The 21365-nt window shown below is 42.1% G+C and overlaps 1 protein-coding gene across 1 annotated transcript in view; it reads right to left on the bottom strand.

Annotated features, from left to right (window-relative positions):
• Positions 1-601: 601 nt before the first annotated feature.
• The window catches only part of LOC124268534 (ATP-binding cassette sub-family C member 5-like), a 98431-nt gene continuing 77667 nt past the window's right edge, over positions 602-21365 (bottom strand). The window contains 14 exon segments of the mRNA XM_046703523.1: positions 602-2250; positions 4107-4232; positions 4234-4272; positions 6209-6322; positions 8149-8227; positions 9193-9352; positions 10331-10520; positions 11392-11481; positions 12165-12351; positions 13764-14046; positions 15358-15487; positions 16988-17143; positions 17732-17919; positions 19308-19661. Of these exon segments, the coding sequence (XP_046559479.1) occupies positions 2152-2250; positions 4107-4232; positions 4234-4272; positions 6209-6322; positions 8149-8227; positions 9193-9352; positions 10331-10520; positions 11392-11481; positions 12165-12351; positions 13764-14046; positions 15358-15487; positions 16988-17143; positions 17732-17919; positions 19308-19661 (2195 nt within the window). The 3' untranslated portion in view covers positions 602-2151.

Here is a 21365-nt window from a genome sequence, read left to right as displayed (position 1 = left end):
CAAATCTGAAGGACTGACTGACCGAGTTTGGTTTTACGCCGCTTTTAGTAATATTCCAGCAACATCATGGTGGGGGACACCAGAAATGGGCTTCACACATTGTACCCATGTGGGGATTCGAACCCGGGTCTTCGGCGTGACGAGCCAACGCTTTAACCACCGCCCCAAATCTGAAGGAGGAGACCATCATCAGTCATCTTTCTAATATTTAACCCATATAGATAAATTTATGTTGTTAAACGGTCGAGATGAACAAAAATAGATTGTGTGTTATAGTTCTACCTGACCCTACAATTCAATGATCACAGACAATATGAAATCTGACAAATTTAGCCCACACATACCGTACACCATTATATTTGCAGCATATATTGATATGCAAGGTAGGCATATCATGCCACCTTAATGTGGATGACATAAAGACCTAGGTAGCGTCTGGCAGTGCCATGCTAACAGAGATTCATTATGATGTATTCTGAGTAGTATAGTCCGTTGACTTGATTTTTTCACTTTCACTTTTCAAAGACAGACATCTTATGAACACACCACCATTTCTCTTTATCACCGGTTTTCAAGAAGGTCGCTAAATCACCATTGACCATTAATTTTGACAGTCATCTTGCATCACACAGTTGTTAGTGTTTGTTTCTAGCCATATTTTTGGCTTGAAAATGAAAATTGTATACAAGCAAATTTCACATCATACACCAATCATCTTTCGAGAGCAATTACTGTCCAAACAATGGTCATAAGGAAGTGCAAGTGGTGATGCACTCTCAAAACATTCATAATTATTATATCAATATTGATTGACTCCGATATACTGCCCACGCCTTTCAATCGTAAATTAAAAATGAAGTTCCCCTACTTTTTTTGAAGAATATAAATTCTCCTGTCACTAGTGACCAAAGAGTTTTGTCCAAACCTACAAAATGCATCCTTCCGTTTGATTCTGATTTGGAAGATTCTGTGTAATAATACACTGAACATTGTTCCATTCACTTCATGTCCCACATCTCCTGGTGATAATATTCCTGTACGTGTAGTCCTCCTGTCCATCCAGTGATTGGCTCCAAGTCATGTCAAATCAGAATCTCACATCCAGTAGAGGAATTATCAGACCACATTTTCACACTGGCTACTGAAACTATCCAATCAGATTTTTTCGAATCGGATTTTGACACGAGTGCAGTAATTATCGAATCAGATTTGTTTCTATGTCCCATCCAATCAGATTCTCACACTGGGTGCAGTTATTATCCAATCAGATTCTCACACTGGCTGCAGTTATTATCCAATCAGATTCTTACACTGGCTGCGGTAACTATCCAATCAGATTCTGGCTTGATGTCCTGTCCAATCAGATTCTCACACCAGCAACAGTAATCATCCATTCAGATTGTCTCACTGGCTACAGACATTACCCAATCAGATTCACATCTCAGTCACAGGAACTAAAAACATTTTGACTTGATGTCCTGTCCAATCAGAATCTGACACTGGAGGCAGTAGTTATCCAATCAAGTTCTGGCTTGCTGTCTTGTCCAATCAGAATCTGACACTGGAGGCAGTAGTTATCCAATCAAGTTCTGGCTTGCTGTCTTGTCCAATCAGAATCTGACACTGGATGCAGTAGTTATCCAATCAAGTTCTGGCTTGCTGTCTTGTCCAAACAGAATCTGACATTGGAGGCAGTAGTTATCCAATCATATTCTGGCTTGATGTCTTGTCCAATCAGAATCTGACACTGGAGGCAGTAGTCATCCAATCATATTCTGGCTTGATGTCTTGTCCAATCAGAATCTGACACTGGAGGCAGCAGTTATCCAATCATATTCTGGCTTGATGTCTTGTCCAATCAGAATCTGACACTGGAGGCAGTAGTCATCCAATCATATTCTGGCTTGATGTCTTGTCCAATCAGAATCTGACAATTGAGGCAGTAGTTATCCAATCAAACTCTGACTTGGTGTCCTGTCCAATCAGATTCTCACACTGTTGGCAGTAATTATCCAATCAAATGCTGCGGATGCATGTCGCTGATACAGCAATATATATGAAAATAGAAATGTTCACGGCAGCATACTTCTCACAGCAACCCCCAAGATGGTTTGCGTCTCACTGGCAAAACTATTAAATCTGTGATCCCTGTCATGATGAGTTCTGTTGGCTCTCTGTGGCTTCTAACATGGCCTTGAACTTGGAATCAGGCCTTGACATGAGCGCTGATGGTTTGTCAAACTCGGCAACCTGCAATCAGGCAGACACAACATGGCATGGTGAATATTTAAAGGCACAATGTCACACCACACTTTTCTAAAAAATAATGCATCTCTCTCAATAATACTAACTATCAGCCCTCAGGGAATAAAGTGTTGTCAAAGTCAGACATTATAATCAATGTCACTACACATTCAAAAGGGAAGTAACTCTTATCTCAAGCCAGGATTTGAGCCCACTATTCTACAACTGGGTGGCTCAGACGACTCGCACCCCTACCCCAACCAATCACTAAAACATGAATGGAAACATTCCTATCTCCGCTGCTGCTGACTAGAGGGCAATATTAATGTATTTTGAATTCCAGATAAATCCCCAGCACCCACTGAGTATAACTTGTTCTAGATAAATCCCCAACACCCACTGAGTATAACTTGTTCCAGATAGATCCCCAACACCCACTGAGTATAACTTGTTCCAGATAGATCCCCAACACCCACTGAGTATAACTTGTTCCAGATAGATCCCCACCAAACACTGAGTATAACTTGTTCCAGATAGATCCCCAACCCCAACACCCAACTTGAGTATAACTTGTTCTTGTCTGAGATAGATCCCCCAATCCCCAAACACTGAGTATAACTTGTTCCAGATAGATCCCCAACATGAACTGAGTATAACTTGTTCCAGATAGGATCCCCAACATGAGTATAACCCCAACCACCCACTAAAGGCATAACTTGTTCCCGGACAGATCCCCAACACCCACTGAGTATAACTTGTTCCAGATAGATCCCCCAACACCCACTGAGTATAACTTGTTCCAGATAGATCCCCAACACCCACGAGTATAACTTGTTCAAGATAAATCCCCAACACCAACTGAGTATAACTTGTTCCAGATAAATCCCCAACACCCACTGAGTATAACTTGTTCCAGATAGATCCCCAACACCCTCTTGAGTATAACTTTGTTCTGAGTATAAAGATAAATCCCTGGTATAACACCCTCTGAGTATAACTTGTTCCCCAACACCCCAGATCAAGATAAATCCCCAACACCTCTGAGTATAACTTGTTCCAGATAAACCCAACACCCACTAGTATAACTTGTTCCAGATAGATCCCCAACACCCACTGAGTATAACTTGTTCCAGATAAATCCCCAACACCCACTGAGTATAACTTGTTCCAGATAGATCCCCAACACCCACTGGAGTATAACTTGTTCCAGATAAATCCCCAACACCCACTGAGTATAACTTGTTCCAGATAGATCCCCAACACCCACTGAGTATAACTTGTTCAAGATAGATCCCCAACACCCACTGAGTATAACTTGTTCCAGATAAATCCCCAACACCCACTGAGTATAACTTGTTGCAGATAAATCCCCAACACCCACTGAGTATAACTTGTTCCAGATAGATCCCCAACACCCACTGAGTATAACTTGTTGCAGATAAATCCCCAGCACCCACTGAGTATAACTTGTTCCAGATAAATCCCCAACACCCACTGAGTATAACTTGTTCCAGATAAATCCCCAACACCCACTGAGTATAACTTGTTCCAGATAGATCCCCAACACCCACTGAGTATAACTTGTTGCAGATAAATCCCCAACACCCACTGAGTATAACTTGTTCCAGATAAATCCCCAACACCCACTGAGTATAACTTGTTCCAGATAAATCCCCAACACCCTCTGAGTATAACTTGTTCCAGATAAATCCCCAACACCCTCTGAGTATAACTTGTTGCAGATAAATCCCCAGCAACCACTGAGTATAACTTGTTCCAGATAAATCCCCAGCACCCACTGAGTATAACTTGTTCCAGATAAATCCCCAACACCCTCTGAGTATAACTTGTTGGTGCCTCACCTTGCCGTCCTCCATGACCATGATCCTGTCGCAGCTGAGGACGGTGTTCAGACGGTGAGCGATGATCAGCATGGTGCAGTCGGAGAACGCCTCTTTGATGGTTGTCTGCACCAGCGTGTCCGTCTCTCGTGTCGATAGCTGCCGTAGCTTCGTCCAGCATCAGGATCTGTCAGGGAATCAAACACTGGCTTCAGCTACATTCCAGGGGTTTTTGCTTTTTTTAACTTTTATATTACACTTACTTTAAAGATTTTTGTTTGACAATTTTGGTGGGTAGGTCAAAACACTAAAATATTTATAAAAAGCCTTTTTTGTTATTTTTAGAGTTCAGGGCCCCGTTTCACTAAGCTCTCGTAAGCCTAAGATCTCGTAACTTTTCTCGTAGCATTCGTACCTCCTATGCTCGTAACTTTTCTCGTAGGATTTGTACCTCCTATGTTACAGCATAGGAGGTACGAATGCTACGAGAAAAGTTACGAGATCTTAGGCTTACGAGAGCTTTGTGAAACTGGGCCCTGACATATCCAACATGTCTAATCAGCCTTTATCTCACCTTGCTGTGTCACAGCACACCACTGACTGTGTCATTTCTCACCATGCTGTGTCTCAACACATCGTATCTCTGTGTCATCTCTCACCTTGAGTGTGTCTCAGCACACCAATGCCTGTGTCAGGTCTCACCCCTGCCTGTGTGATGTCTCACCATGCTGTGCCTCACCACATCTTATCTCTGTGTCATCTCTTAAGTGTGTCTCAGCACACCCATGTGTCTCAGGTGTCTCACCCCTGCCTGTGTGATGTCTCACCATGCTGTGCCTCACCACATCTTATCTCTGTGTCATCTCTCACCTTAAGTGTGTGCACACACCAATACATGTGTCAGGTCTCATCTCCCCTGCCTGTGTGATGTCTCACCATGCTGTGACTCAACACATCATATCTCTGTGTCATCTCTCACCTTGAGTGTGTCTCAGCACAACAATGCCTGTGTCAGGTCTCACCCCTGCCTGTGTGATGTCTCACCATGCTGTGACTCAACACATCTTATCTCTGTGTCATCTCTCACCTTAAGTGTGTCTCTCAGTACACCAATACATGTGTCAGGTCTCACCCCTGCCTGTGTGATGTCTCACCATGCTGTGACTCAACACATCATATCTCTGTGTCATCTCTCACCATGAGTGTGTCTCAGCACAACAATGCCTGTGTCAGGTCTCACCCCTGCCTGTGTGATGTCTCACCATGCTGTGCCTCACCACATCTTATCTCTGTGTCATCTCTCACCTTAAGTGTGTCTCAGTACACCAATACATGTGTCAGGTCTCACCCCTGCCTGTGTGATGTCTCACCATGCTGTGCCTCACCACATCTTATCTCTGTGTCATCTCTCACCTTAAGTGTGTCTCAGCACACCAATACATGTGTCAGGTCTCACCCTGCCTGTGTGATGGATGTCTGACCATGCCAGCCTCACCACATCTTATCTCTGTGTCATCTCTCTCACCTTAAGTGTGTCTCAGCACACCAATGCCTGTGTCAGGTCTCATGTCTGCCTGTGTGATGTCTTCTGACCATGCTGTGTCTCAACACATCTTATCTCTGTGTCATCTCTCACCTTAAGTGTGTCTCAGTACACCAATACATGTGTCAGGTCTCACCCCTGCCTGTGTGATGTCTCTCACCATGCTGTGTCTCAACACATCTTATCTCTGTGTCACATCGTATCTCAGTGTGTCTCAGCACACATGTGTCAGGTCTCACCCCTGTGTCTCTGACCATGCTGTGTCTCAACCATCTTATCTCTGTGTCATCTCTCACCTTAAGTGTGTGTCTCAGCACACCTGCCTGCCTGTGTGATGTCTCACCATGCTGTGACTCAACACATCATATCTCTGTGTCATCTCTCACCATGAGTGTGTCTCAGCACAACAATGCCTGTGTCAGGTCTCACCCCTGCCTGTGTCATGTCTCACCCCTGCCTGTGTGATGTCTCACCATGCTGTGCCTCACCACACCCATGCCTGTGTCATGTCTCACCCTCCCTGTGTCATGTCTCATTCCTGCCTGTGTCATGTCTCACCCCTGCCTGTGTCATGTCTCACCTTGCTGTGTCTTAGCAGAGCCCGAGCCAGACAGAGGAGTTGTCGTTCTCCCACTGAGAAGTTTTCTCCATTCTCAACAACCATGGCTTCAAGCTTTTCATCAAGGTTTGCTATCTGCAAAAGACCAGAGTACAAAAAAATGACTCACTTGTCAACATTTACAAAAATAATTTGAACAAAATTACAACTATCTTAAACTGAAGGACAGGGGCTGTCCTAATTAGGGTGCCACTGAGAGGAAAGTCTAGTATTAATGTATCAAATCGTAATATATGAGTTATAGTGCTGTAACGATGCATCAAACTATCGATGGATTACAATTGTTGAGTCTCCCATACCAATTGATCGATGGTAGAAACGAAAAACTATCCATGCATTGATAGTATGTGTGATTATCCATAGTTTAGCAATTGACTTCTGTTGATAAATGCATTCACTTTGAGTAAGAGTTATCCGCCCCCTGTTACCTCTTAAACAAACATGGCAGCAAACACGGCATGTGACTCAGAGTTTGAAATTGTGAATAACAATAAGTTTATGTTTGAGCTGTTTACTTGATTACTTATAAGTTTCTTGTCAGTTATTAAAAGAGACTGAAACTACTTCAGCTTGTTTCTATTTCATATGAACTATACATTCCTTTGGAAATGACTTCAAATGAGACAATTCCAGGAGAAAAATCTATTGCAGTAGTATTGCAATAGTTGGTTGCAATAGACTATCGCTATCGCAATAGTTGTTTCCCCCTCAATAGTCACCCCAAAGAGTTAATATAATCAGTTAATCTGCAGTTAAACAACTTCACTCAATATCAAAATTGGCTGATCCATTGAATGTTTAAAATTAAATTTTCGGCCTTACTATTGTCTATCTTAACATAGGTGATCTTAACAAACATCACCGTTTCCGTGTCTATGAATCTGTAGTGAGTGAGTGAGTGAGTTTGGTTTTACGCCGCTTTTAGCAATATTCCAGCTATATCACGGCGGGGGACACCAGAAATGAGCTTCACACAATGTACCCATGTGGGGATTATGAATCTGTATCATCAAAGTATAACTTAATAAGTTAGAAAGTCATTATATACAGTGAAATCCCTACTTTTTCATAGGTACAAATGCTTTGAGATGGTACAATTTACCACTGGCCCAGTGGGGAATAACATGTGAAGTCCATTCAAGGTAACCCGCCTCTCCTTACAACCATGGTAACAGTGAGTGAGTCAGAAGGGATTTACACCACTTTTAGCAATATTCCAGCAATATCATGGCCAGGGACACCAGAAATCGGCTTCACACATTGTACCCATGTCGGGAATCGAACCTGGGCCTTCGGCGTGATGAGCGAACGCTTTAACTGCTGGGTTACCACACTGCCCTTACCATGGCAACAAACTGATCTGCCCTGACCTCAGTCGATCAGCTAGTGTTGGGAATTGGTTAAAATCTCATAATTGATGATTGGTTCATTACAACCGATCAATCATCGAAAATAATTGGTAAGCATCATTTATCAAATGTTCCTGTTATCTTTGTTAATGCACACACAAAAATAAAGAAAAAAACATGTAGTAATTTGGGTCTTTTGCAAATTGCACAAAATCCATTGGCAAATTTCGCATATTTAAAGGATGATTAGTATGTTAGGAACACAGATTTCCTGGATTTTTTAAGATAAATTCAACCATGACTTGGAACGAGTTTGTAGTGCTTATGAAATGTAAATTTAATGACACAGACAAAACCAACCTTGTGTAAAATATTGTTGATGCAAACAAGTGTTCCAAAATTGGTTGTGTTCGATTATGAGAAAACACAATCGATTGCTTGGTCGTTTAGGCACTGCGACCAATCTTCAATTATTTCAATTAATCGGACCACCACTACAGTCAGTTACTGATTCCAAGGATATACTGCTGATGGTAAGGGAAGGTCACTCACCGTGTCTTTGACGTGGCACTTCTGAAGGGCATCCCACAGTGACACCTCAGCATGCTCACTGAACGGGTCGAGATTATATCTGAAAAAACACGCGAAACTCAAGGATATCTTGCTATAGGAGTACACATGTACAAAATCTACCAGTGCAATTATTTCAAACTGACAACTATCTTTGTCTTGTGTCGCCTGTAAATATCGGGGTTAGAACTGATCTGCAGCAACCAAGCTTGACATAAGAGTGAGTGAGGGAGTGTGTTTAGTTTTACGCCGCACTCAGCAATATTCCAGCTATTTGGCGGCTTTCTGTGAATAATTGAGTCTGGACCAGACAATCCAGTAATCAGCAGCATGAGCATCGATCTGCGCAACTGGGAACCGTTGTCAACCAAGTCAGCGAGTCTGGCCACCCGATCCCGTTAGTCGCCTCTTACGACAAGCATGGGTGACTGAAGATCAATATTCTAACCCGGAGCTTCACGGGTCTTGACATAAGAGACAACTGACGGGAATGAATTTGGTTGACACATGCTATTGTATATGAGTTGCGTAGATCAATGCTTATGTTGTTGATCACCGGATTGTCTGGTCCAGATTCCTAACATACAGACCACTGCCATATAGCAGAAATATTGCTGGGTGCAGCATTAAACAACAGAGTAAGTTCAAAACGATGTGTTGATGGCCATCACAGATGTTCCTGTGGTCAAACATGCAAGAAATATTGGCCACGTTCCTGTGGTCAAACATGCAAGAAATATTGGCCATGTTCCTGTGGTCAAACATGCAAGAAATGTTGGCTTGTTCCTGTGGTCAACATGTAAGAAATGTTGGCTTGTTCCTGTGGTCAAACATGCAAGAAATGTTGGCCATGTTCCTGTGGTCAAACATACAAGAAATGTTGGCTTGTTGCTCCTTGATCAGAACACTGGCTGGAACCTTGGATAAAGGTATCATGTGTATCAATAGGTGATTGCAGAACAACGAATGTGTGGAGTGGAAATGTTGTGGAGGGGAGACAACTTCATTTCAAGGGGAGATAATCACCTGACTGTTCCAACAAAGAGAACAGGATCCTGAGGAATGATGGCCAGTTTGGACCTCAGATTGTAGTGAGACACCTTGCTGATGTCGATGCCATCGATGATGATTGTCCCTGAAGCTGCCTCCACTAGGCGGAACAAAGCCACTCCGAGAGACGACTTCCCTGAAGATAAAAGACACAACACTACAGTGTGCATGTTAATTGGTTGGTTCCTTTGTTGTTTTACGCCACACTCAACAATATTCCAGCTATATGGCAGCAGTCTGTAAATAATCGAGTCTGGACCAGACAATCCAGTGATCAACATCATGAGCATCGATCTACGCAACTGGGATATGATGATGTGTTAACCAAGTAGGCAAGTCTGACCACCCAGTCCCGTTAGTCGCCTTTTACGACAAGCATGGGTTACAAAAGACCAATTTTAACCCGGATCTTCACAGGTCTTGACAACAAGACAACCAGAATGTTTGTCATATATCAGCCATCCAGAGAAACAGCTACAAGCTTGGGATGGGGACTGATCAAGACAACTTTTATAGAAATTATACATCCTGGTTACCTATGTATAAGTTTCAACACCAAACCAAAAATTAAAGTCTGTGCCGAAAAGTTTTGCTTCCACAAACCTGTACATGTCTCTCAGCATCATTGAAGGTGAGGTGACAAGGGGTTTAACGTCGTACTTGAGAATATTTCGCTCATATGACGACGTGCATGGGTGTGTATGTGTATGTGCATCTGCTTGTACTAGCCCAGACTGAAGCTGGTTTTATAGTGCTAGCTCACTGAGAGTTAAGCATGAATACCCCACTCAGACACAGTATACTGACTCTGAGCCGACCAGTCCTTGTTGTAGCCATTAATGCCGAGCGTCAGGCAGGGACCAACAAGTGCCATATTTTAACGTCTTTTGGTATGACACGGCCGGGGATCGAACCTGCGACCTTCCGCTCTCCGGTCAGCATCATTGAAACGAGGAGCAGATGTTACTGTTACTACATGTACTCTTACTAGCTTAGCTTATTTAAATGAAAAACATTCATTCACTTAGACTTTGGGTTAAGTGTTTAAGTTGCAGGCTAATTAAAAAATTGCTTCAACAATGCAAGTCCAGGTTCTATTCCTGGCATGGTTTACCTGAGCCTGATCTTCCTACAATGCCTATTTTCTCCTGCGGTTCCACAGAGAATGATACACCTTTCAGGGCTAAAGGCATTCCTTCTCGGTACCGCATCCGTAACCGATTGTAAACGATTCTGCCCTCAGCCGGCCAATCCGTGGAGGGCTCGGTGTCGGACACAGTCATGAGATCGTCGGAGGATGTATCCTGTCAGGAAATAACTCAGTTATCTACCAGAAAATTGGATAATAGTAATAATTAGTTATTCATATAGAGCTTGTTTTGCGTCCATGAAAGTCTGCTTAAAGGTCCGCTTTTGCGGGAAACAGCTGAATACAAAGGGTATTCAGTTGTATTCAAAACTGAAGACGTGAATTTTCAAGCCAGTCTTAAAGTCTGATAATTCCTGAATGTGTCTGAGCTTGTCTTGAAGGGAATTCCAGAATACTGAACCAGCTCTTGAGAAGGTTCTGCCACCATAGGAGCTGGAGCAGAATTTTGGTATAGACAACAAATTTTGGTTGCTAGATTGTACAGATCAAGGTGGACGTGATCTGTTATAAGGCCACAGATGTTTGATGGTGCCAGTTCATGCTTTGCTTTGAAGATCAGTGTTAGGATCTCAAACTGAAGTCTAAAATGGATGATATCACAATAAAGACATGGAAATAAGCATTGTTTCAAGAACTGTTTCAATCTATTCAGATCTTCATGCACAGGTATGGTCTCAGACTGAAAGATCTGACTTAAGCGAGTGAACAGGGAGATTGGGTTGTATACTTCACTGGGAGTTGAGAATGAATTGTGTGATGACAATGATCCAATAATTTGTTAACAAAACGTAGCATTCTCAAAACAGGTTTTAGACTCATAGAAAAAACTAACTGGTGATCCTTTGTATAGTGAGTGAGTGAGTTTAGTTTCCCACCGCTTTTAGCAATATTCCAGCAATATCACAGCAGGGGACACCAGAAAAGGGATTCATATAATGTAACCATGTGACGAACCACTAGGCTACCCAACTGCCCCTCCTTGTATAGGATCAATATCCTAATGATAATAATAAAAGAGTTCCCACCTTGGCATACTCCTGTATTCGTTGTACAGAGGTGAAGCGAGACTCTGTCTCGATAGCAAGCCTCACTGTGAACTGGAACAGTCCAGTCATCTGAAAATATAACAATGATGTCAATGGATGCTAATCCAATCCTACTAATAGAAAAAATAATAATAGTAGTTAGAGGTGTAACACTATAATGGGATGCATGGAGAGAGAGGGAGGGAGGGAGGGAGGGAGGGAGAGAGACACGGCGACAAACACCAGAAATGAGCTTCACACTTTGTACCCATGTGGGAAATTGAAGCCAGGTCTTTGCCATGACGAGCAAACGCTCTAAACACTAGGCTACCCCCTCCGCTATTGTATGGGGAGAAACATATAAACTAGGGGCACTACACAGATTCTGCTGTTTATAGCTGACCAAGACTTGATAAATACAAACATTGTTTATTCACATATTGCTCAATATGGCTTTCTGCATTTTCAGCCAATTCCTGTTCAAAAGTTGTTTATTATCGCTTCCATGAGAGGGACACCAGAAATGGGCTTCACAAATTGTACCCATGTGGGGAATCAACCTGGGTGGCGTGATAAGCGAACGTTTTAACCGCTAGGCTACGCCATCGCCCCTCGTTTCCATGAAGTATAATTGTGAAGTTGGAGTGGTGAGAACATCAAAAAAACTTTAAGCATGCAATCACTTCACATCAGGACATCCGATGTACCGATAAAAAAGAACATAAATTGGACATAAACACCTATTTTTTCAATGCTGTAGCTAGTGGTCTCACCTGCACAGCAAATGAGAGGGCAAGTCCAGCTAGTGCTGGTGTGATGTTGTCGTAGTTGAAGACGATGATGAGGCCTGTTGCGCCGCTGATGCAGACGCAGAGGAGGTCAAGCCGCACAGACAGCCAGCGACTTGCTGAGTAGAAGACAAAGAAAGGGACGGAATTGATATCTAGCAGTTTCTGGAACCTGAAAAGAAATTTACACGTTCACCATAAAATATTGATGCCTGGGTGTTTCACAGTGTCTACTGATCACATCAAGGTTAACATTGTTAACATCACATTGTCAACGTTATCATCACATTGTCAACATCACAGTCAGAATCCATTGCACGTATAAACAACAAACAAACAAACAAAATCAAATAGCCCAAAACAACACCTCCAGCCGTAAAATGAGTGAGTTCAGTTTTAAGCTGCTTTTAGCAATATTCCAGCAATAATCCAGCAATATATAGTAGGGGCTAGTGTTGGGTTTTGGTTAAAATCCCATAATTGATGATTGGCTCATTACCACGATCAATCATCGAAAATAATTGGTCAGCGTCATTTATGAAATTTTCCTGGTTATTTTCGCTTGCGCAGAAACAAAAAGAAAAAACCATGTAGTTCTTTGATTTTTTTTTTGCAAATTGCACATCTTTAAAGGATGACTAGTATGTTAGGAACATTAATTTCTTGGAGTCTCTAAGATAAATTCAATCATGACTTGGAACGAGCTTGTAGTGGTTATGAAATGTAACAGACAAAACCAACCTTGAAAAACATTGTTAATGCAAAAAGTTTTTCAGAATTGTTTGTGTTCGATTATGAGAAAACATGATCGATTGCTTGGTCGTTTAGTCACTGCGACCAATCTTCGATTATTTCAATTAATCGGACCACCACAAGTAGGGGCTTCACACTTTGTACCCATGTGAGGAATTGAACCCAGACCTTCGGCGTGACAAGCAAACACCAGGCTACCCCACTGTCCCAGTTTAGTTATGGACGCTATGGCTTGTGTTAGTGTGGGTCTGCCTGTTTGTTTGTTATTTTACGCCGCACTCAGCAATATTCCAGCTATATGGTGGGGGCCTGTAAATAACCAAGTCTGGACCAGACAATCCAGTGATCAACAGCATGAGCAACAATCTACGCAAATGGGAACCGATGACATGTATCCACCAAGTCAGCAAGCCTGACCACCCGATCCCGTCAGTCGCCTCTTACGACAAGCATGGGCTGCTGAAGACCAATTCTAACCCGGATCTTCACGGGTAGGTCTGCTTGAACTAATCCAGATTAATCCAAATGCCAGTGTAAAAGTGCTAGCCCACTGACATACCATGCCCCAGTTTTACAAAGACGCCCCATTCTGATACAGTATCTGACTCTTTGCTAACAAGAACATGTTTTATACGGAGCGATGGTAAAACGGCAGTTAAGCACTTTTCTTCTGACATGATTAAATTCAGGCACTTTTCCAATCAGATTGAAAATGGATCTATCATTATTTTACCAATGCCACTCCAACACAAGGAATCGCGAAGGAGCCATTATTGCTTTACAAATGCCCTTCTAAAACAAGGAATCACGCAGACTGCTCAACCTACTTACTTTGTTACGAATTCCTCTATCTTGCCATATGCATGGATGGTGGATATTCCTTGGACGGAGGCTGTGATGTGACTGACCAGCGGAGACTTGGTAACAGCGTCCATACGCTTCAAGTTGCGGGCACAGCGAACAAACATCACAAACAGGCAGCCAAATACTGCGATGAGCGGTATCATGGCAACCAGAAACCATGGCGACATGTAGCAGATCATCAAGAGGGAGAAGACAACTTGCAGGACGTTGTTGATGAATACTTCTGATTGCATGGGAAGACGAATGTCCACTGAAACATTTAATGATTTGTTATTTCTTATATTGTAATGACAATAATTATACTGGCTATTTATAAAGGGACTGTTTCCACGCACTTGTGCATGCTCAAAGCGCTAACTCATTATTACCCTGGATAACCCAAGCTGCCTGTTACGCGCTAGAAGGTTATAGTCACATGACTTATCCCATCAGTTACCCATTTTCTGCTGGATGAACAGAGGCAATTTTTAACAAACTCACTTGCCTAAGGTGAGACCACATGTATCACATGTGCTTCGTTGTGGGGCAGGACTGAAGTCCTAGTAACTCTCAGGAGTCAATATATAATTCATCCTCCAATTAATGAAAAAGTTACTGTTTTGATCAGTCACGTGCTTCAATGGGAAATCCCTTCCTGGAAGAGTCTCTTGAACTGATGTTCAAAGAAGTGCATTTGTAAATCTTCTCAACTTCTATGCACATCGCTCTGTAACTTCAATGGGAACTGTTAAAGGAGACTTCAGAATCACAGAGATCGATGTTTGACAAATTGATGTCCTGTGACTGATCAAAGCAGTAACTTTTTCATTAATTGGATGATGAATTGTATATTTTACTACTAGACATAAATCTTGTTTGTTATATTTCTTGAAAGTATTAAAAATAGCCCTTTGAACGGCGAATATATCTCACATATTGCAACAAATGAATATTTTTTTATAGTCTGCGACCATTCTGTGTGGACTTCAGCACTCTTTGATTTTTGGTGGCCATCTTGGATTTTGGGGAAAATAGGCCCAAACATTCGAGCACACTCCAAAAACATGCTTTATCATGATGTTCCCTAGCACTGTGCAAGGTTTTCTGCTTTAATCCAGCGGGGTAAAGTCACAATAGTGTTAGAATTGGAAATCCTTGCGTTTAGGGGGCCATCTTGGACGCCATCTTGGATTTTTTGGAAAATGGGCCCATAAAACCAGGCACACCCCAAAAATGTTTTATCATTATGTTCCCAAGCATTGTGCAAGGTTTTCTGCTATAATCCAGCGGGGGGAACTTCATATAGTCTTAAAATTGGAAATCCTGGATTTTTGGCGGCCATCTTGATTTTTTCAGGAAATGTGCCTCAAAAATCGGGCACCCCCCAAAATATGTTTTATCATGATATTCCCCAGCACTATGCAAAGTTTCATGCTTTAGTCCGCCAAGTATCTATTTTCACCCTAAGCCACTGAACTGTAAGGGACAATACTCTTCAAATATCAAGTTAAACACTCAATCCTGTCCTTTCAATACTTGGGCTTCCATGGAAAGTAATCTCCTTAAACCTGTTCTTCCTCACCTTCGTCCATATCAGCCGAGAACCTGTTGACGATCCGACCAGTAGGGGTGGTATCAAAAAACTCCATGGGGCTGTCTAGTATGTGTGTGAATGCCCGGTCATGGAGGCCACTCGAGGCCTTGAGTGTAGCCTGCAAACATCAGCGAAGCAGTGGAGGTTGTTCGTCCGGAGGTATGTTAGCAAATATTCTCACTAGGTAATTGAGGCCTGTTAATAATCGTAATTAAACCCAGGGAGCTTAACTTCCATTGTACTGTAAAACTTTAACCATTTAGTGTGATGGGAACTTTAATCATCTAGTGTGTGTACAACTGAGAGCTTTAATCATCTAGTGTGTGTACAACTGGGAACTTTAATCATCTAGTATGTGTACAACTGAGAGCTTTAACCATCTAGTGTGTGTACAACTGAGAGCTTTAATCATCTAGTGTGTGCAACAGAGAGCTTTAATCATCTAGTGTGTGTACAACTGGGAACTTTAATCATCTAGTGTGATGGGAACTTTAATCATCTAGTGTGTGCAACAGAGAGCTTTAACCATCTAGTGTGTGTACAACTGGGAACTTTAATCATCTAGTGTGTGTACAACTGAGAGCTTTAATCATCTAGTGTGTGTACAACTGAGCTTTAACCATTTAGTGTGTGCAACAGAGAGCTTTAACCATCTAGTGTGTGTACAACTGGGAACTTTAATCATCTAGTGTGTGTACAACTGAGAGCTTTAATCATCTAGTGTGTGTACAACTGAGAGCTTTAATCATCTAGTGTGTGCAACAGAAAGCTTTAATCATCTAGTGTGTGTACAACTGGGAACTTTAATCATCTAGTGTGATGGGAACTTTAATCATCTAGTGTGTGCAACAGAGAGCTTTAACCATCTAGTGTGTGTATAACTGGGAACTTTAATCATCTAGTGTGTGTACAACTGAGAGCTTTAATCATCTAGTGTGTGTACAACTGGGAACTTTAATCATCTAGTATGTGTGCAACTGAGAGCTTTAACCATCTAGTGTGTGTACAACTGGGAACTTTAATCATCTAGTGTGTGTACAACTGAGAGCTTTAATCATCTAGTGTGTGTACAACTGAGAGCTTTAATCATCTAGTGTGTGCAACAGAGCTTTAACCATCTAGTGTGTGTACAACTGATAGCTTTAATCATCTAGTGTGTGTACAACTGAGAGCTTTATTCATCTAGTGTGTGTACAACTGAGCCTTAATCATCGAGTGTACAACTGGGAACTTTAATCATCTAGTGGGTGTACAACTGAGAGCTTTAATCATCTAGTGGGTGTACAACTGGGAACTTTAATCATCTAGTGGGTGTACAACTGAGAGCTTTAATCATCTAGTGTGTGTACAACTGAGAGCTTTAATCATCTAGTGTGTGTACAACTGAGAGCTTTACTCCTTTAGAGTGAGTGAGTGAGTATGGTTTTATGCCACTTTTAGCAATATTCTAGCAATATTGGCGGCTGGGGACACCAGAAATGGGATTCACAAATCCTTTAGAGCATGTACAACTGGACACTTTAGTACTCTTGTGTGTAGAACTATAATATACAATTTGCAGAATCGACATGTAAAGGTTAACTATCACAAGGTTAACTGCCACAAAGTTAATGCTTACCTTCATGAAGACGAAGGCCCGGCAGAAATTGAGCGACAACATCACCACCATAAACATCCCATAGATGAGGGTGAAGGTGTTCTGCAATGGGTGCTCATTGATCTTCCCGTTGTTACTGGACATGGTCACGTTGTCCACGGTGACCACTGTATTATTCTGCAACAAGATAAATAAAGTTTTATCTCTAAGGTAAACAAATGTCACAGTTTTCAAAACACAGCAATTCAAGTTACCACCAAGCTTTTCACTCTCATGCATATGCTTGAACTTAGTTTGTTGTTTTTTCAATAGCGCACTCATCATGCCCTTAAAAACATTATAGAAATGGTCCAGACTCACCTGGAGTTCTTGAGTATTGACAGTGAGTGAGTGAGTGAGTGAGTGAGCAGAGCCTGATCAGATTCTGTGAGTGAGTGAGTGAGCAGAGCCTGATCAGATTCTGTGAGTGAGTGAGTGAGTGAGCAGAGCCTGATCAGCTTCTGTGAGTGAGTGAGTGAGTGAGCAGAGCCTGATCAGATTCTGTGAGTGAGTGAGTGAGTGAGCAGAGCCTGATCAGATTCTGTGAGTGAGTGAGTTAGTGAGTGAGCAGAGCCTGATCAGATTCTGTGAGTGAATGAGTGAGCAGAGCCTGATCAGATGCTGTGAGTGAGTGAGTGAGTGATGAGCGAGCCTGATCAGATGCTGTCTATCCACTACATCACAAAGGTGGCCCCACCTACAGCAATATCAATATCTGGTACGTACACCATTGCCTTGGTTCAGCCAGTAGGCGAGAAACCAGTTTGCGCCCGTCTGGGAGGCCACGGCCAGGAAGAAGACAGCAAACACACCAAAACAGACGAGACATCCTCCACCGTCTTGCATATACTGGCGATACACCGCCATGGCAATGGTCCCTGTGCTTCTCTCCTCAGCAACAATCAACTTCCCATCTGAGAAGTAAACATGAACTCATCATAAAACCAAATATTGTGTTGGTCCAGTCTGTGTCTAAAATGTGTACTTTCCTGAACATTCTCAGCTTTATTTTCAGTATATTCTAGTGTTAACACTGCAATGCTACAAGGTATTTGTTTGCTTGCTTGTGTGTTGTTTTACGCCGCACTCAGCAATATTCCAGCTATATGGTGGCAGTCTGTAAATAATCAAGTCTGAACCAGACAATCCAGTGATAAATATCATGAACATCACTATACACCACTTGAATAATTATTATATTTATTATTATGGGATATTTATAAAGCGCACATATCCACTCACTAGTGCATGCTCAAGGCGCTGGTAGTTTTTCCCTCGATCATTGGATGTCAATCTCAATTTCAACTCCCTGGGGAGCATACAACTCTTGCAGCCACTAGGCGCACCGAGTTATTGCGGCTTTCCCATCCGTACGAGGTACCCATTCACAGCTGGGTGGACTGGGACACATAGTCACAGTATTTTGTCCACGTTTACTGGACGTTGCTATACCCGCAACTTCTACTCGCAACTAGGTGTTTGCATGTACTGTCAAATCCCGATGAGTCGAATGCCGTTGTCTAGAATATTATGCATAACTCGAAGTACCTGTCGGTCCCGACCATTCCCTGTTATAGTTGTCATCATTTGATTTCCGGTTACGCGAATTCGTATCATAAATACACACGATGATTGGAGAAGGAAATTGGTCCCATGAGATTCAAACAACAGCAATCTTGTATACATAAGCCGAAGTCAGTCAATGTATACAAGATTGCTGTTGTTTGAATCTCATGGGACCAAATTTCCTTCTCGAGTCATCGTGTGTATTTATGATATGAATTCGCGTAACCGGAAATCAAATGATGACAACGATAACAGGGAATGGTCGGGACGTTGATTGGTGTAGCAAACTGATCCAATTAACAAACCAGCGCGGTTCACACCTTTCCGCCGTTGACGGGTGAGTTCAAAAGGCAGATTAGTGACTTTACGGAAATCACTGTCTGTGCTAATCAGACTTGAACTGATAAGGTGCCCCTATTAGTGATAGGGAAATCATTAGATAAACAAATGCTTAGGCGGAGGAATTAGGACTGCATCATCTTTTTTTCTACCCTAATAGACATAAAAATGTCTCTCATCGATAAGTCGAATTTATTCCTTGGTCCCTAGAGATTCGACTAATCGGGATTTGACTGTATATTCATGTGAGATGGCATGTGTCAACCAAGTCAGTGAGCCTGACTACCTGATCTTGTCAGTCGCCTCTTACAACAAGCATGGGTTGCTGGAGACCAATTTTAACCCGGATCTTCATCTATTTTTAAAAGACAAGAAACATGTGTATTTTAATTCTCACCTCCATCACCATCACCGGAGCTGCTTGAGGACAACCTACTTAACTGTCTCTCCACCCTCACGCCGGGACCCCCAGAGAACATCTCTGGCTGGGGCTTCTCCACTGCTGCACCCCGTGAGAACAACCTCTCTAAGGTGGGAGGTGCAGGAGCCATCCCAGCACCCCGTGAGAACATTCTCTCCAAGGGGGCTGCTTGTTTGTGTGATATAGGGGATATGTTCCCCATCCCAGCCCCTCTAGAAAACAGTCTCTCAAGTGGCGGTGGGGGTTTACCAACTGGAGTGCTCTCCCCTGGAAGTGCATTGGCGGACTTGTCTTTGTGAATGTTAGATGATGACAGTGAAGACAATCTCCCTGGAAAAGAGTAAATAATGTTTGCATTCTGAACAATAGGAAAGCATAAAGTAAGGTATGGATGTACAACTTCTTTATTATTTACAACACAACATTTCTGGGCTAGAAAGGGCAAGAAGTATCCCAGAATGGCATTCACCTGATGAAGGGGCAAGAAGAAGCCTTATAAACCTCCTGTGATGTCACTCTATTGTCTCGCCAGGTTCTCGTTTTACCAAGTAAACCTTCTACATGCAGTTTCGCTGACATTCTTCAAGAAATCCCGGGGATTTTCTACAGAATTACCCACAGACCAGGGATTTTCTGAAGAATAGCCCTTGACTTTGAATGATTTTACTTGTTTTGAAGATTGATAACTTTGCAATTAATGAATATGATCGTAAAATATCACATTATTGAAAACTTCCAATATATTGTGCCACTGCCTGGTTTCGAACCTGCAACCCTTCGCTTACTGGCTTGGCGGTTTTATCCACTAGGCTACAAAGGATCGCTGTGAAGAATGAGATTGTTTGTCAGTATGAACCATGTGTTCCTCATAAGATGGGTAGAACGGACAGCACACATGCAATGTGCGTGCAAGGCAAGGTATCAGCTGGTAGTCGCATCCCAGCTGATTTCAACAGTAAATACCAAATAATAAAATTATATCTGAAGTATATCTTCGGTCAGTTCATAAGTTGGATAAAAAAACCTCTTCCTCGGTTTTGTTTGAAATATTAAGCCCTTGGACTCAGGAAATCAGGAAATACTTTTTCAAACAAAACCGAGGAGAAGGTTTTGATCCTTCACCAGAAAATCCGTAACCATATGTTGTTGTTACCTTTCAACTTCTAAATGGCCATCAAGAACATGAACGCATTTCCTGTGAAAGTTTCAAGCATCAACATGACAGAAGTTAAACATAAGAAAGTCTCTCTTAAACGCTTAATATTCTTATAAATTCTAGTGGTGATGGGTAGCCTTGTGGTTAAAGCGGCCACTCACCATGCCAATGACACAGGTTTGATTCCCTACATAGGTACAATATGTGAAACCAAGGTGTTCCCAGCATGTTATTGCTGGTTCAGTGGAATCTGTCTATTAGACTGGTGCGGGACCAATTCATTTGTCCAGATTATAAAGCAGTCCAGATTAGTCAACTTTTGTGCATTACCGTAGACACTGCCATGATGAGTTACCTCCCTTTGTTAAGGACAACGGTAATTGTACTCAAAATGTTTAAAAAAGAATGTTTATATTAACTGCAGTGAAATCGTGTGCCCCTCTGATATTTTTAACTTCAGCCTGCATTATTCACAGCAATCCCCTTCTACAAACTGCTCTGTTTGGTCCTCAAAATTCAGTGTATCTACGATAATAAACGAAATGTTCTTTTCAAAAAGCTGACGGTAATATTCACTTCGCTTCAAAATGTATGTAGTCTCCCTGAGAACAGAAGTAACAGAGATGTTTATTTAATGGATTGTTATTTTAGTCCGGATTACAAAGCATGTTCTCATAGCAAGCTGATTGTCGGGACTGTTAATTTAGTCCGAAGTCCGTAATTGAGAGAGTCCAGATTATAAAACAAGCTTTAATGATAAATTAAGAACAATTTTGCCTGGACTCAGAGAGTAGTCCGGATTATGTGCGAAAACCGGTTTACAAAGAGTCCAGATTTGACAGATTCCACTGTATATAGCTAAAAGCAGTGTAATACTC

The sequence above is a fragment of the Haliotis rubra genome, unplaced genomic scaffold, assembly GCF_003918875.1.
Source record: "Haliotis rubra isolate DU_JTF1 unplaced genomic scaffold, ASM391887v1 Scf139, whole genome shotgun sequence".
In the NCBI taxonomy this organism is placed as follows: Eukaryota; Metazoa; Mollusca; class Gastropoda; order Lepetellida; family Haliotidae; genus Haliotis; species Haliotis rubra.
The sequence above is the reverse complement of the archived record's forward strand: the minus strand, read 5'-3'. Positions and strand labels throughout refer to the sequence as shown.